The 15,480-nt window shown below is 52.9% G+C and overlaps 2 protein-coding genes across 14 annotated transcripts in view; one reads left to right on the forward strand and one right to left on the reverse strand.

Moving 5' to 3' along the window:
• Nucleotides 1-7,148, forward strand: part of Arhgef40 (Rho guanine nucleotide exchange factor 40) — a 21,133-nt gene extending 13,985 nt beyond the window's left edge. For 2 of the 9 annotated variants that reach the window (XM_055621653.1, XM_055621656.1), the window contains 8 exons: nucleotides 1,562-1,777; nucleotides 2,554-2,724; nucleotides 3,672-3,849; nucleotides 5,119-5,223; nucleotides 5,447-5,590; nucleotides 6,092-6,222; nucleotides 6,487-6,533; nucleotides 6,665-7,148. In XM_055621653.1, the coding sequence (XP_055477628.1) occupies nucleotides 1,562-1,777; nucleotides 2,554-2,724; nucleotides 3,672-3,849; nucleotides 5,119-5,223; nucleotides 5,447-5,590; nucleotides 6,092-6,222; nucleotides 6,487-6,528 (987 nt within the window). In that variant the 3' untranslated portion in view covers nucleotides 6,529-6,533; nucleotides 6,665-7,148. Of the gene's footprint in view, nucleotides 1-1,561; nucleotides 1,778-2,553; nucleotides 2,725-3,671; nucleotides 3,850-5,118; nucleotides 5,224-5,446; nucleotides 5,591-5,808; nucleotides 6,041-6,091; nucleotides 6,223-6,381; nucleotides 6,534-6,664 lie in introns of all 9 variants that reach the window. The other 7 variants (XR_008721781.1, XR_008721782.1, XR_008721783.1 and 4 more) reach the window with 7 other exon arrangements.
• Nucleotides 7,149-7,619: 471 nt separating this feature from the next.
• Nucleotides 7,620-15,480, reverse strand: part of Znf219 (zinc finger protein 219) — a 14,136-nt gene continuing 6,275 nt past the window's right edge. For 2 of the 5 annotated variants that reach the window (XM_055621658.1, XM_055621657.1), the window contains exons 2-5: nucleotides 11,069-11,157; nucleotides 9,360-10,776; nucleotides 8,925-9,056; nucleotides 7,620-8,689 (exon numbers count right to left, since the gene is read on the reverse strand). In XM_055621658.1, coding sequence (XP_055477633.1) covers nucleotides 8,076-8,689; nucleotides 8,925-9,056; nucleotides 9,360-10,776; nucleotides 11,069-11,074 — 2,169 coding nt within the window. In that variant the 5' untranslated portion in view covers nucleotides 11,075-11,157 and the 3' untranslated portion in view covers nucleotides 7,620-8,075. Of the gene's footprint in view, nucleotides 8,690-8,924; nucleotides 9,057-9,359; nucleotides 10,777-11,068; nucleotides 11,158-11,864; nucleotides 15,008-15,404; nucleotides 15,450-15,480 lie in introns of those variants that run through there. The other 3 variants (XM_055621660.1, XM_055621659.1, XM_055621661.1) reach the window with 3 other exon arrangements.

A 15,480-nucleotide genomic window follows, 5' to 3' on the forward strand; every position in this document is an offset into this window, starting at 1 on the left:
TGTGTGTGTGTGTGTGTGTGTGTGTGTGTGTGTGTGTGTGTGTGTGCTAAGCATGTGTGGAGAAGTCATAGGACAAGTCACAGGAGCTGGTTCTTGTAATCTTATGGTTTTCTTTTCCTTTTGTCTTTAGTTTTGGTTTTTTGAGAGTGTTTCTTTGTGTAGCCTTGGCTGTCCTGAACTCACTTTGTAGGCCTCAGATTGACAGAGATCTGCCTGCCTCTGCCACTCCAGGTGCTGCTGGGGTTACAGGTGTGTGCCACCTTGCCCAGCTAATCTTCTGGTTTTCTGTGCCTGCCCTAGCTCTGAATAATGACATGGAAACTTACATTTATTTAAAATAACTTTAAGCCTTACTTGAGGGTGTTGTTCCCAACTAGCAAACCCATTCATCTTAATCTGTGTCCTGCCACACGGTTCTTTACCTGCCCTCAGTTTCATCCTTCTGACTCCTTCCAACGGCTCTGGTCCCCACCTGGGACCCCTTCTCTCTCCGCCCAGAAGTCCCACTTCTTAATCCTGCCACAGTTTATTGACCATCAGCTTTTAATTGAAACCAATCAGAAGGTGATGGAGAACAAAGTTCACAAAACACTAAGACAGGAGATGCTTCATGAAAACCACAAAGCCCAGGGTCCAGCCTGTGGTCAGCTCTGCACACAGAAATCAGCATGTGAATACACAGTGCACAAAAACATCACTCCTTGTGTGTCTTTCTGCTTCTGGGTTACCTCACTCAGGGTGATCTATTCCAGATCCCACCATTTGCCCGCAAATGTCATGATTTCCTTGTTTCTAAGAGCCGAGTAGTATTCTATTGTGTAAATGTGCCACAATTTCTGTATCCATTCCTCTGCTAAGGAAAAGGAGAGGATCCAGGCAGTCCTGATGAGACTTGATAAGCTAGGGGCAGATAGCAGGGGAGGAGAACTCCCCTTTTCAGTGGACTAGGGGAAGGAGATAGGGAGGAAGAGGGAGGGAGGGAGGGAGGGAAGGAGGAAGGGAGAGAGGGACCGACCAGAAGGAGTTGAGGGAGGAGTTTAGAATCAGGAGATAAAATGAATAAATTGTGTAAAAAACAAAAAAACAAAAAAGAAATTCCAACAGAGTCTCCACCGCCTGGGTCCCAGGGATGGAACTTGATTCCCAGCCTTGGTGGCAAGGTCCTGTAGCTTCTGGGTTATCTCTCTAACCTCTACTCTCTCTCTCTTCTTAAAAAAGAAAAAAACATTTTTTACATGTTTATTATCGGTGTATATGTGTGCACACGTGCACATATATGTGAATATATATGTGTGGACACTCTATGGTGCCCATGTGGAGGTCAGAGGACAAACTGTGAGTCAGTTATTTTTCCCATGAGTCCTGGGGGTGAAACTCAGGTTGCGTAGTGGAAAGCGTAGTGGAAAGCACCTTTGCCCACTGAGCCATCTTTCAGATCCCTTTCTTTACCTTTAAGGCTGCCTGGTCTTCCTCTGTTACCCAGCCTCTCACATATTGTCCTGACTTTGGCTCCTACCAGCCCCAGACCCTCTTCTCATGCCCTGCTGCGGTTCTACCCTAGGGTTCCATGGAGGGCAGCCCCTGTTTGCCCCGGGCCCTGCAGCAGCCCCTGGAGCAGCTGGCTCGGTATAGACAGCTGCTGGAGGAGCTCCTGAGGGAAGCTGGGCCCGAGCTAAGCTCCGAACGCCAGGCCCTCAGGACTGCTATACAGTTGCTCCAGGAACAAGAGGCCCGAGGCAGAGATCTGCTCGCTGTGGAAGCCGTGCGAGGCTGTGAGGTAAGGTCCTGCCCTCCACTGACTCTTGCTCTAACTGTGTAACTCTGTGGTCTTAGAGACTGTGTGGGCTGGTGACCATAAAAGCAGACCTGAGGTCTAGGGCCCTAGGCTCTGACTCCTCTTCTGTTGCCTCATTTAGAAAGAAGCTATGTCCAACATCCTCTGTTCTTCCTATGTCTACCTTGTGCTCTTCTGCCCCTTCCCTAATTCTTATTTCCTGTCTGCTCTACCTTTCTGGCCTACCATATTTCCCCTGACCTAACCTCCTTCCCACACTGATTTCAGGTCAGGCTGCAATAGCATACCCCTAGATCAGCAGTTCTCAGCCTATGGGTTGGGATCCTTTGAAGGTAGAAAGAACATTTCACATATATGTATATTACCATTTATAACTGTAGCAAAATTACAGTTATGAAGTAGCAATGAAAATAATTTTATGGTTGAGGGTCACCGCAGCATGAGGAACTGTATTAAAGGGTTGCAGCATGAAGGAAGGTTGAGAACCGCTGCTCTAAGACAGACCTACCCATGTTCTTTGACTTCCCCGTGGCAGACTGGGTACCAACTCTGCAGTGCGTCTTTTCTCTTCGGAGCAATGACTGTGCTGCTAGTCATGTGTGCACGAGAAACAGCGGAGAGAGTGCTAGAGAGAGGCCCTCCCTGACTTCCTGACCATGCCAACAGACAGTCCATTAGGCGCCCTTCCCTCTAGATCTCTTATGTCCCGTAATTTCACACCACGGGCCCCTGGACTGACCTTTCCCCTCTTTCTCCAGATAGATCTGAAGGAACAGGGGCAGCTCTTGCATCGGGACCCATTCACTGTCATCTGTGGCCGGAAAAAGTGTCTCCGCCATGTCTTCCTCTTTGAGGATCTGCTCTTGTTCAGCAAGTTCAAGGGCTCTGAGGGAGGATCTGAGACCTTTGTTTATAAGCAGGCCTTCAAGGTATACCACATGGAGTTGGGATATGGGTCATGTTCTCCTCGAGAACGCAAAATGTTCTGTGAGCTCAACCTCAAACCAGGTTCAGGAGCGTCATCACCTAAAATAGGTTTTGGCCTCGAATTAGTCATCAATTTTAGGGTGTCAGAAGGTGAAAAAAATCCCTGTTGTCAGTCAACCCCTTTGGGGTTTTCCATATAATTCATGTAGAAGACTTAAGAAGGCGTTTCAAAAGAGAATGGAAAAAGACTGTCCCATTAAGAACACATGCCTGCCAGGTGGTGGGGCGCACGCCTTTAGTTCCAGCACTTCGAATGCAGAGGCAGGTGGATCTCTGAGTTTGAGGCCAGCCTGTCTACAGAGTGAGTTCCAGGACAGCCAAAGCTACACAGAGAAACCCTGACTAGGAAAAAAAAATAGACTTCTGAGTTAGAGGTGTTCCCTGGTATATGAGGAGAAAGGACACACCACACACACACACACACACACACACACACACACACACACACACACACAACTGAGTTCCACTGAAGTAAGCAGAACCCAAGAGGCAGGTCCTCCTTCAGGCATCTAGCCAGATAGAAACATCCATAGCAACCCATGGTCCTAGATCAGCAGGTAGAATGATACTAAAGCTTTCCAAACTGTCCTTGTATTAGTTCCAACTCTTCATAGGACAAAGAAAAATGTCTGCTTTTGGAATAGCACAGACATGCATCTGAATCCTAATACTCGGATAAACTCTTGAGAAAGTTGCTTCACGTCCCTGAGCCTCAGTTTCCCTTCTTTAAATTAGGCCTGTCATACAGACACTGTAGAACCTGGTATCTGATAGATGTTGAGCAAATGTTTACTGAACATCAACCAAGCTAAACATAGCGCCTGCCAGTGTGGTGCCAGCTAACGAGGGACACCTCCATCTTCAACCCAACTCTTCTGCCCTTCCTCAGACCGCTGACATGGGCCTGACAGAAAACATTGGGGACAGCGGACTCTGCTTTGAACTATGGTTTCGGCGACGGCGCACACGAGAAGCATACACATTGCAGGCTAGCTCACCAGAGACCAAAGTCAAGTGGACAAGTTCTATTGCCCAGCTGCTGTGGAGACAGGCAGCCCACAACAAGGGTAACAGGCAGATCCCAGGGTGGCTCGGCTTAGGCTCGGAGTTACAGGAGCTTTTCTGGAGTGTGTGGCGATGGCTTGGAAAACTGTAGAGGGGGCTGAAAGGACGCCTTAAGTAAGATTCAGCTAAGTGGTGGTGTGCAGCTGGTGATGGCGGTGGCAGTGGTGGCACACACCTTTAATCTCGGTAGAGGCAGAGGCTGGCAGAGCTCTGTGAATCTGTGGCCTGGCTGGTCTATAGACTGAGTTGCAGGACAGCCAGGGCTATATAGAGAAACCCTGTCTTGAAAAACCAAAGACAGAGAGAGAAAGACTGAGGATTCAAAGTCTGGTTTAAAAAAATATTGTTGAGATGGAAATTAGCCATGATGAAAGAGAAAGCTAGACATTTCCAAGGAACAAGAGCAAATGTCTCCACAAAAGAGGTTTAAACTATATACTGCCCTGCGGTTAAGAACTGACACCACTTACTTGCTGTGTGACCTGGATTAATATCTTTTCTTTGTTGTTGTTGTAGTTTTCTGAATCATTCTATTAATCTGAAGAAAGCATAGTACTTTGTTCAACTCAGTGTGATAGGACAGAGTAGGTTGATACACACGGAAGCACTTTATAAACCACAGAGATGTGGAAAAACACGACTTTTGCTCTTCATGTCCATGATGAAGGGAAGCTGAGCATTACATGGAAACTCAGGAGCCAGAAAGACAGCACACTGGGTAAAAGTGCTTGTCATGCAAGTGTGAGGACCTGAGTTCAAATCCCCAGAACCCACATGGAAGCCAGCAGTACGGCAGATCTAGTAAATAACGGGAACATCTGTAATGACATCCTTCCTACAGAGGAGATGGGAGGCCAAGACGGGAATTTCCCTCAGAAGCTCACTGGACAGCCAGCCTGGCATATGCACACCAAAATGACTAAGAGGATCAGCCATAGAACAAGGTGGAGAGCAAGGCTCAACCAACACCTGATGCGTCCTCTCACCTCCCAATATCCATGCCTACATTCACACCCACATCATGTACACACACACACACGTCAGCTGGTTAGGAGGCCAAATGGGCAAGATGAGATCCATAGGAGAGAACAGATGTATCTCTGAAGAGGTCAAAGATGGCTGTCACAGTCCATGCCATGACAGTCAAGGAAGGGGAGATACTAGAAGAAAGAAGGGGGGCTTGGTGAGAGATGAGAAGACCAGAGAGTGGACAGGGATGGGCTAACACAGAGGCAGGAGGGCCAAGAGGTTGCCCGGTCTCTGTTCCCCAGAGCTCCGAGTACAGCAGATGGTTTCCATGGGCATCGGGAACAAACCTTTCCTGGACATCAAAGCCCTTGGCGAGCGGACGCTGAGTGCCCTGCTCACTGGAAGAGGTAAGTTCCAGGGTGCTGGGGGAGGGGGTGTGCCCCCAGAAGTCGGACCTTGCAAATGATACCAAAACAATGGGGAGATGTCAGGAAGGAATACCGAGTTCTGAGTGAGCATCTCTCCCCAAAATGTGGGTTTCCTTGGGAAGCCCTCTGTGAGCTATTCCAGGAAGCCAGGAGGACTTTTCCACATCAGCACCCCACCACCCCAACTCCCCACTCTCTGCAGCCGCCCGCACCCGGGCCTCCGTAGCCGTGTCATCCTTTGAGCATGCTGGCCCGTCCCTTCCCGGCCTCTCACCGGGAGCCTGCTCCCTGCCTGCCCGCGTCGAGGAGGAGGCCTGGGATCTGGACGTCAAGCAGATTTCCCTGGGTGAGGCACCTCTCAAGGGGTGACCCCCAACCGCTGGGTCATGGTGATGTTCAGGCTGCCTGTTGCTGAGCAATTCCTTTTTCTAGCCAAGTAGCTCAGTTGCCATGACAACTACATACAGCTTCCCCGTTGCTAAAAGAGCCTTCCATCTGGTTGCTAGGGAGATGCTTACAGCAGCCTTTTGCTAAGAAGCACTTCTTCTGTACCTTTCTCTCTAGCTCTCCTTGAGTTTCTATGGAAACTGCCTCAGCTTCCTGTTGTACCCTCCTGGTTCACCACGGCAATTCTTAGTTTCCTGTCGCTTCTTCCCTGGTTGCTCTAATGATGCTGCTGACAATTTCCTGCCTCTTGGTAGGGGGGTTCTCTTGCAACTGGATTGCTATGGTGACTCACAGCTTCCTGTTGCTATGGAGCTTTTTCTTCCTTGCCGGAGGAGCTTGGTTGTTTAAGGTAATCTCGGAAGGGTTTTCTACCTTACTCTCACCCTAGCTTCCCCTCCAGCCTCAGAAACACTTGACTCTTCTGGAGATGTGTCCCCAGGACCAAGAAACAGCCCCAGCCTGCAGCCCCCCCACCCCGGGAGCAGCACTCCCACTCTGGCCAGTGGAGGGATCTTAGGGCTTTCCCGGCAGGTGAGTCCCTGCAGTAAGACTGGGGGCAGGTGGTCTCTTTCTGGATGGGCTTTTCTGGTCATTTGACAAACTGGGGCATAGAGGAACCAGACATTACGACTCTCAGCTGATGCTGCAGATTGGGTTTGTTATCCAGTCTGCCTTTCTCCTCTCCCCTAGGCCTGGCTGAGAGGCAATCAAGGTCAGAGGTCAAAATCTTGAGAAGCGGGGAGACACATACACTAGAGACTATGTCTAAACACACTGCAATTTCTGTGTCCTCAGAGTCATTCCCGAGCCCTGAGTGACCCCACCACGCCTCTGTGACCTAGGTGAGTCAGCAACCCCCTTACCCACACATCCAGCATGCCTTCCCTTAAGGACCTTCCTTCCTGACCTCAGGTGCTTGGGCGTCAGCTTCTTGCCTCTCCCAAACCATCTCCCTCTTCTCTCCGGCTTCCAGAGAAGACCCAGAACTTGGCCACAGCCCCTCCTCAGCACGTTTTAGACTGGGATGCCAAGGGGACATAATGAAGGACTGAAGCTCTCAAAGACCCCCCTCCCCCCAGCTTCCTGGACAGAGGGCAAGGACCAGAGCTTCCCCTGCCATAGCTATCTCTAGCTCTCCCCTGCTTGGTGCCTTCTGCTGCAGGAACCACAGTGGTGCTGTTTGCTTGCCCTTATGCCCGGGGGACAGGGAAGAGCCCTCTTCCAGCTTTTCCCCAGCCTGTGCTAATGCACACCCCCAGGACGCTGCTCTGCCGACAGCCCGCTTCTCTCCTCCCGACTCTCCCAGAAGATTCATCTCTGCCAGGTCGAATTGAATTCCATTCTGGGGTGTCATGGGAAATGAAGTGTTGCAAGCCACTGGAGGAGATGGGGTGGGCACTGCAGACTTTATATATGTAATTACTGTTACTGTACTATTGTTATATTAAATGTATTTACTCTCATTTTGCCTCCCGGGAGACAGAGCGCGCCCCTGGATTACGGTGTTTGAACTGACTTGAGTACTTCCCTATAACCACTATGTAGGCTTCAGAAAATAAAACCAAGGCCAGAGAGTAGCTGTTCCACCCCTCACTGGCCCAACACTGATAGCTCTGAGTGTGGGAGAATGAGCCTCCTCCTCCTCAGCTCAATGAGCTGTTTGAAGTTCCTCCTCCTCCGTCTTGTACCCACTTCTTGAGGCTGAGATGGTCAGGTGGGTCCAGCACAGTCCAGTAGTTGTCTAATGATGTCCTCAGGCCACAGTGCAAGAGAACTCTCCTAGGCTACTTATTCCGAATGCTAACTCTCAGGGCCCATCCAGAGTCCCTGAATCTGAAGTCCAGAGGTAAGGCAAAGTTTTGCATCCTTACCAAGCTCACTGATAATGAAGTGCCTAGGGAGAGCAAAACACAGGCAGACACAGGGCCTTGTGCCTCAAGACACCTGTTTATTGGGGACATGACTCTTCAACAGGGATGACAGGAATCGTACCAAAAATAGCAACGTCTACAGGGCCCCTGATAGGGCTAGAAGGGTACAGTGCCCCCACCCCCACCCCTTATACAAAAATAAACTCTCATGCCTATGGACCAGCAGAAGCTGGCAGAGCGGCTCCTCAACAGGAACACATCCTCTACCAGCCCTAGGACCCCGTTCTTTGACCCTCACCTCTGCCACTTCTAAGGCACTGTGACTCCCCTGGGCTGGGTGGGTACTGCCTGCCCACCCTCCTTCACCCACTGCCCACTTTACCTCTTGGTCCACCTTGGGCTGGGATACGGGTCCCACACTGCTCCCTGCTGGCTGCTCTACCCAACTACCTCTAGCACTTCCCCGCTCCTGCGGGGTAAGCTTACTAAGCTAATCACTCCTAAGAGGGCTCCCTATCGCTCTTGACCCCCAAGACCAGCCTCTCCGGACCTAGACAGCCCTGGGCTGCCCTCCTCTTCTAGGGGAGGACTGGGAGGGGTCTCTCCTGATGGTGCTCGGACATAGGGTGGAGAAGTGTCAACTCGGGGCTGCCGGCGGCCCCGAGCCCGACGGCTGTGGTGTACTTGCAGATGCAAGGCCATAAGCTCGGGAGCTCCAGTGGCAAAGGGGCAGAAGAGGCAGCGGTGAAGGGCACCCCCTGACCCGGCCTCACCTCCTGGCCCTGCCCGTAGGGACAAGTCCAGGGGTTCGGCCTCACCGCTTCGCCCGTTGCGCAGGGTCCTCCCAGGGCTGGCAGGCTTCCTACGGGACCCTGGTCCGGTGCTGCTCGAAGGAGGCCGGGTACTTGCAGTGCCCTCTAGCCAGGTGGCAGAGGCCTGGGCTGACTTGGCTCCTGACTGCGGCTGCAGTGAGGCTGCGCCCCGCTGGGAAGGGGGCGGGGGTTCTGGAGGAGGCCCAGGCCCTGCACTGCTCCTCTGCTCTCGGTGGTGACGCTGGAGGTGATACTTGAGCGAGCCCGACTGGGTACCTGCGTAGTCGCAGTGTGGGCACTTGTAGGGACGCTCACCTGGGGAGTGGGTTAGAGTAGGTCACGGGGGCACGATCACATGCACACCTACACTGGCATTTTGCTCAGTTTACAGCCTTCATCTCAAAGACCAGGGACAAATGCCAGCCCCGTTAGGTGACTCAGATGATCTTCCCTGGTTGGTCTGAAAGGTGCCCAGCACGTCCTCCGGCCTCCTGGTTGTTCTTACCTTTCTTCCTCCTAGACCCTCCCCCATGGGGAATGCCTCCCTCACCTGTGTGCACTCGAAGATGCACTTTCAGGTGATGCGCAGAGCGGAAAGATTTTCCACAGAAGGGGCAGTCCTTGCCAGTGGCCCCTCGGCCAGCTTCGGATCGTGTCCCTCCAACCAGCAGCCCGTTTTCCTCTGCAACACATTAAAAGGAAATTAGAGGGTTCCGCTCTCTTGCCCCGGCCAGGCACCCAATACACCCACCATTCCTCTGGGCCTAAGAGGAAGGAGGCTTGAGGTGGACATAGGTTTGTTAAAGAGTTAGTAACCTTAGGAAGTCACAAAGCTACCAATAGGGGAAAAATGGGGGCGGGGAGGCCAGTAAGTAGCCCAGGAGAAATTAAAGACGGGTCTTCTGAAAACGAAGCTACAGGAGTGTTGGACAAAACATCGAGTACGAAATGCAGGCAACCCGGAGAGAAAACAGCGCGTACATACCTTGGGTGGCCGTCGATCTCACCTGGGCCCCCACGGCAGGTGCAGACTGTCCTGACCCCTCACCTGGGTGGGGGTGCAGGGAAGTCAGAGAGCCCAGCGACCTGCCTCGGGCCCAGCTCTCCTCTTCTGCCTCCCCCACCTCCTCTTCCTCCTCTGGTTCCTCTGTGCGGTGTCGCCGAGCCCGGTTGGGAGGGGCTGAAGGCAGCGGGCGGTATCCTCCATAGCTTCGTCCACCTCCAGACTCGGCGCCCTCACCGTTGGGCCGTACTTCCCCGGCTCGTACACTCAAGTAGCCTAAGAGGCTCGGGGGCTCTCGGCGCTCAGCAGGGCTGGGAGCTGGGGCCAGGAGGAGCGCAGGGCCCAGCGGCTCGTAAGCCAGCAGGCTCAGGTCAGGAGGTTGCGGGGCTCTGGCAGGCGCAGAGGCAGGCCCTGGGGTACGCAAAGGACCCAGCTTGCTGGTGTGCACCTTCATGTGGTTCTTAAGGAACCAGGGCTCCTTGAAGCAGCGGCCACACACAGGGCATGCATGATCAAAGGAGGCCTTGTGCTTGCGCATGTGACCCTTGAGAAACCAGGACTGTGTAAAACTCTGGCCGCACACCTGGCAACGGAACTCAGGTGGCGCAGGGGGCTCCTCCGGAGGTGCAGGAGTCGGGGCAGGGTTCGCCTCACGCTCAGGCTCTGGCCTAGGCTCAGGCTCAGGCTCAGGCTCAAGGGCAGATCTGGGTTCTGGCTGGGGTGGAGGCTGGAGTTCAGGCGTAGAAGCAGCCGCCAGGGGGTGCTCGGGAGCCCCGTGGGCCGTCAGACTGTGGTGCAGCAACTCCTCCTCCTGGCTGGAGCCAAAACTGCACAAGCTGCACTTCCAGGGCCTGTGCAGGATATGCAGGTGGCGTTCCCGCTCCGCTGAGGTGCGAAACTTGCCTTTGCAGAAAGGGCAACGGAAGGCAGATGAGGAGGGCACCTGAGGGCGCGCCAGGCCCTCTGCCGCAGGGCTGGACTGCATGCCTCCTGAGCTTCTGGCTCTCCCTAGTCGGGCTTCCCGTAGCAAGGCGCGTTCCTCCAACTCCAGCAACAGCCTTGCAGCAGGGCTGCGTGGACGCTCAGGCTGGTGCGTTCGGAGATGCGAGCGCAGCAGAGCACGCTGGGCTGCTCGGTGGCCGCAATGTGGGCACTGGAAGGCTTGGGCTCCCGGATGGGCTCGCAGGTGCAAAGCCAGGATGGAATTGAATCGGAAGCGCTTTCCGCACACGGGACAGGGGAAGCGCCGTCCGCCTGTCTCAGACCAGCCCACTGCTCCCATCCCAGGCGACCCGGCGCTCACGCCTGGCCCGTTGGAGTAGCGCTGCAGATCCAGCTCGCCGTCGAAGGTTGGCGGGGAAGGCTCCAGGGGGCCGACCAGGATGCGGGGACGTGAGCCCTATGGGGAAAGACGCACATAGAGAAGTGGAAAAGGCCCATCTGTAGAAAACGCAAAGGCATCTGGGACACGAAGAACAGAAAGAAGAATGTGTCCGTGGGCTGGGACCTGACCTGACTACACCGGTGCCTCTCACCTCCAGAGGTTGTGGGACGGATGGAAGTTAGATACTGGGGCCAAGTTAATAACACGTGTTACTATAGTAGGAAGTGGAAAAAAAAAAAAAAAAAGTAGGCAGGAGAGGGAGTACCCGTTGAAGGTACTTGCAGGTCAAGGGCTGAACTTCACTCACCTCCATGGACCCCCTTCACATTCTTTGGTTCTGAGGATTGGAAGGAGGAGGAAGAAAAGCTGCTAATGAAGGCAACAGGTGCGGAGGTGCTAAAACAAGACAGATTGATTGGAGGACAGATGAGCCCTGGCTTTCAGCAGTAAAGTCACCCCACTTAGCAGCCTGTATTCTTAAAAACCCATCCCTTCTTCCTGCCTGGACCTTGAGGTACCATGAGCTCTCTATTTGTTCTCCTCAAAACTTGCACCCCTTGATGTGACAGACTTCCTCCCACTGATGTTTTAAACACCTAGTTCAGAACTACCATCACTACACACACACACACACACACACACACACACACACACACACACACGGGTGGCCATCAGAGTACACCCCTCTTCCACTCGCCTTGGGCTGTGCCACTGGATAAACAAATGTGGAGGGCTAGCCATACTCCTGTTACTCAAGTGGTACCAGCTCCTTTCAGAGCCAGGGCCAGCCAGCCAAAATCCCTTCAGGTTCCCCTCCTAGCTTCTGCCGGCATCCAGTCTTCTGGTCTTTCCTCCTCCCCCTCCCCCTCTCTGGATTCCTGATCCATTCATTTCCATTCATTACAGAGACTCATTCATGCATGGGAGAGAAACACCTCCCAGCAGCAGAGTCTGGAGACAGAGGGGGAGGGGCATGAAGGGAGAGCCAGCTACAGAGGGAAATGAAGAGAGTTGGGGGAGGCGTGGAAGTTAAGGGGCACTACCAGCCTAAGGAAGGGGTTTAAAAACTGCAAATCCCATTTAGGTTTCACCCCGTTTCAAACCTTGGAGGCTGTGGTTTGATGGGGCATCTCAGCCCCTTTGTCCAGAGCTGTTCCGAAGCAGGCTTTCCTCCTCTCCGCAGGGGAGAGGCTTCCTCACACAAGAGGAGGATTACACTGGCTCTGAGCTCAAGAGGCGGGAGTGAGGGACGGGGGGCGGGGCCTTGCCATCTGCACAGATAGGGGATCCACACATGCTCTGAGCAGGAAGGGGTTAAAATTCTCCATCTAAAATTCCTAGCCCTGACAAGTGCTGCACGGGGCTGGGAAGAAGAGAGCTGAGGAAGAGGATGGTGGTGGGAGGATTTCCTGATATTTAAATACAGACAAGGCCATGGAATTTAGGCTTTAGTAGATGACCAGAAGTCATCCAATCTACCCTCCTCCTTGCATATAGAATTGTATCTTGTTCAGGCCAGATGAACTTGGGCCTGGCCTTCTTTTCCTTTAACCTCAGACATAACATTTGATAATAAACTTCCTTACAATGAGAATTATGAAACTGAAATGGGTTGCTGAGAAAGAAGAGGACTCCAGCATTACTTTACTTACAAATGTTTAATCAAAAAGAACTGGGACATGCAGTAGCCCTGCTTATCAGCAAAGAAAAGACTGGACATCCAAAGCTTAATTTTCAACATTTAGTGAATGTGCCAAGACTCTGTAAAGGGGCAAACACCTGCCACATGCAGAATCTCACTTACGAGCACATTAACAGGTAAATTAACAAAATGGCCAGAGCATCACTAGACAACCACTGTCATGTAAGATGTTGTTTCTGCAGGTCCAAACGCAGGCCAGCCACCTCTGGGTCCTCCAAATAAACCCTTCCCTGGGACCTGAGAAAGGATGAGTTAGAACACAACCAAGGTGTGCAAGGCTGTTTATTGTAAGCCTCACCCTTACAGCCTTCAGTGAGTCACTTAACCTCTGTGAAATGAGCTGTACTAAATTTACATTTATAGTCCCTGCCAACTGGAAAGTTGTGTGGTTATAAGTCACCCAAAAGATGTTAAAACAAATGGCCATTCCTTCAGTACCATGGAGAGTGCAGTGGGCTAGCAGAGGTCACACTTTGGCTACCTCAGTACCACAGATAGGGCTAGGAAGTGCTAGAGAGGCCACATTGGCCATTTTAGAACCAGAGAGGACACAGAAACTAGTGGATTAGGAATTTTTTTTAAAAATCCTATTTGGAATATGGAAGCCTATCTGAGAAACAATGGGGGTCATCTATCAGAGGAGTTACTTTGGCCTTTTGGATGTCATACAAAATACATATACCTAGACATCTTTTAATTAGCTATACAGAATGTCATAACAGTTACAGTTTGTACATCCTGGAATGAGTTACTGAGGCATCGTATTTGAGTCCATCACATTCTGTTGCTTTCCTGGGGATTCCCGGAACATCCTGGTGTACAGCCAATCTGGTATATTCAGAGGAAGCAGATGGCTGGGAGGGGTGTGTGTGTGTGTGTGTGTGTGTTTGTGTGAATACTGCATGGTCATAGCTGACTAACCTATGGGCAAATATTCTGATTCTGAGAAGATTCTAGGGCCTCTAAAATACCAAGCAAAATGTCTCACAGAAAAATGGCCTAATATCTGAGGCAAAAAGAGGAGAAACAAGGCATGGCTTCCTCCCCTAGACAAGAATAAATCCCACACTTTTGCATGCAGCAGTTTCCAGGATGGAAAGCAGTGACACATAAGGCAGCACAAACGGAAGATGAATTTCTCCTCAGGGGAAGTTTCCCAGAAGGTGGCCTAAAATCAGTAAAATCCACGGAGACCTCCTAGGCCCTGTCAAGATGGCTTCCATCATCGCCACATCAAACCAGGTCTCAGGCACCAGATCTCATAAATTGCCCTCAATAGGAGAGGGTACCAACACAGACTGAGTCTGTGACCTGGTTTGGAACCTAAGTCAGACATGTATTGTCTGTGGACAGTCCTCACATTTTTCTATACTCAAGGCTTAAACACCACCCCTGAGCCTTGGCCAGAGAATGGCACTGACCTACTTTCCACACCCAGTGGGAATCAGGGGTTATCTTGCTCCTGTTTGTATTTTGTAGGGATGCAGGGCCATCGTTACAAATTAGAAATATTTCCAAAGCAACAGGCCAATTACTTTTACATGCTAGGAGAGCTGGTGCAGGAGGGGATGGACCACCACATCTTACTGGGGATGGATGGATGGTGAAAAGAGTTAAAGAAGAATCAGCTAAATAAAGGACCAAGAAGGCTGCCCCTCCCCACCCCAAACCTTGTGATTTGAAAAATTTTAAGGTCAAGTGTTCAGTAGCAAAGGATCAGGGTCTCTGGGGCCTAGCAGTAATTAGGCCTCTGCCTCTGGTCATCCCTAACACATGATTTTTTCCCCCTGTTGGCAATCTCCCCTCTCCTAAACCAGCTAAGGAATATGAGCCACAGAGCTAGGTGAGATTAAATGGAAAGGGGCTTATTAGACAGCCCGGAGCCGAGACCACCTGGAGAACGCATACACAATTCACTTTTATGCTCTCTCCATGGCTCTCTGAACATCACTGCTCTGAAAGCTGCTGCAAATCCACACTACACGGAACCTGGACACCTTTTAAGAGTGAGCTCTTGGAAAAGGACGGGGGGTGGGGGGGAGATTTCAGTTATTGGCTCCCAAATAACTATAAAGAGGTGAGAGGAAGGTACAGCCCCTCCCCACGCACACACACAATCTCACCCTGGACCCATGTTCTAGCATGTCCTAACTTGACCCCGATTCTGGAAGTTCTGAGCGCCTGTGATTGGGGGTAACATACATACAGCTTTAAGTCCCTTTAACTAGAGCTGGCCCTCAAAGTCAGTGTTACGTGCCTGTATGAGGCAGTTCTCAGGCCAGGAGGTGGTGGCAGACCCTCTGGGAAAATACCCCTCTCGAAAACTGGGAGGCGAGCAGAGCTCGACCTGTGATCTCACACCAGGGACTCCACCAGCACACCCCACACTCCACCCGCGGAAAATAATCCAGGAGGATGATGGGGGCAGGGTTGGGAGATAGGGAGGCCAGAGCTCAGCTACCCCGGGCCAGGAGAACAAAAGCAGAGTTACAGCCGCCTCCGCGGCTGCCGCGGGCCGAGCTCTTTGTGACACTTTGTTTGGGACACAGAGAAGCACCCCCATCCTCTCCCCTCCCCCCCAACCCGTGCACTGCCCGGTCTCCGAGAGTTAGGGCTCCTTCCTCCACCCCACCCCCCCGGCTGCACCTAGACTGGGGGCGCACCTCCACTACGCTCCCGGCCCTCCCACCGCGCACCCCCAGGCCCCTTGCGCCCCAGGCCGCGGCGCCCGGCCTCAGGGCCCCTACAAAGCCGCGCGCCCCCGCCCCGCGCCGCGGCCCTCCCCTCCGTGCGGGGCTCCCGGCTCCCCCACCTGGCCCCCTCCCCCCGGGCCCCCCCCAACTCTCACGCCCGCCCCGCCGCCCCCACCCCGCCCCCCGAAGCTGCGGGCGAAGTTTGCCGGGGCCGCGCGGCGCCCCTCCCCCGCCCCCGCCCCCTGCACCTGCTCCGCGCGCGCCCCCTCCGGGAGGGGCGGGGAGGGCGGCGGCGGGGGGGCGCGGGGGGAGCGGCTACTCACG

This window comes from Psammomys obesus, unplaced genomic scaffold, assembly GCF_907164565.1.
Source record: "Psammomys obesus unplaced genomic scaffold, mPsaObe1.curated_primary_1811, whole genome shotgun sequence".
Classification (NCBI taxonomy): Eukaryota; Metazoa; Chordata; class Mammalia; order Rodentia; family Muridae; genus Psammomys; species Psammomys obesus.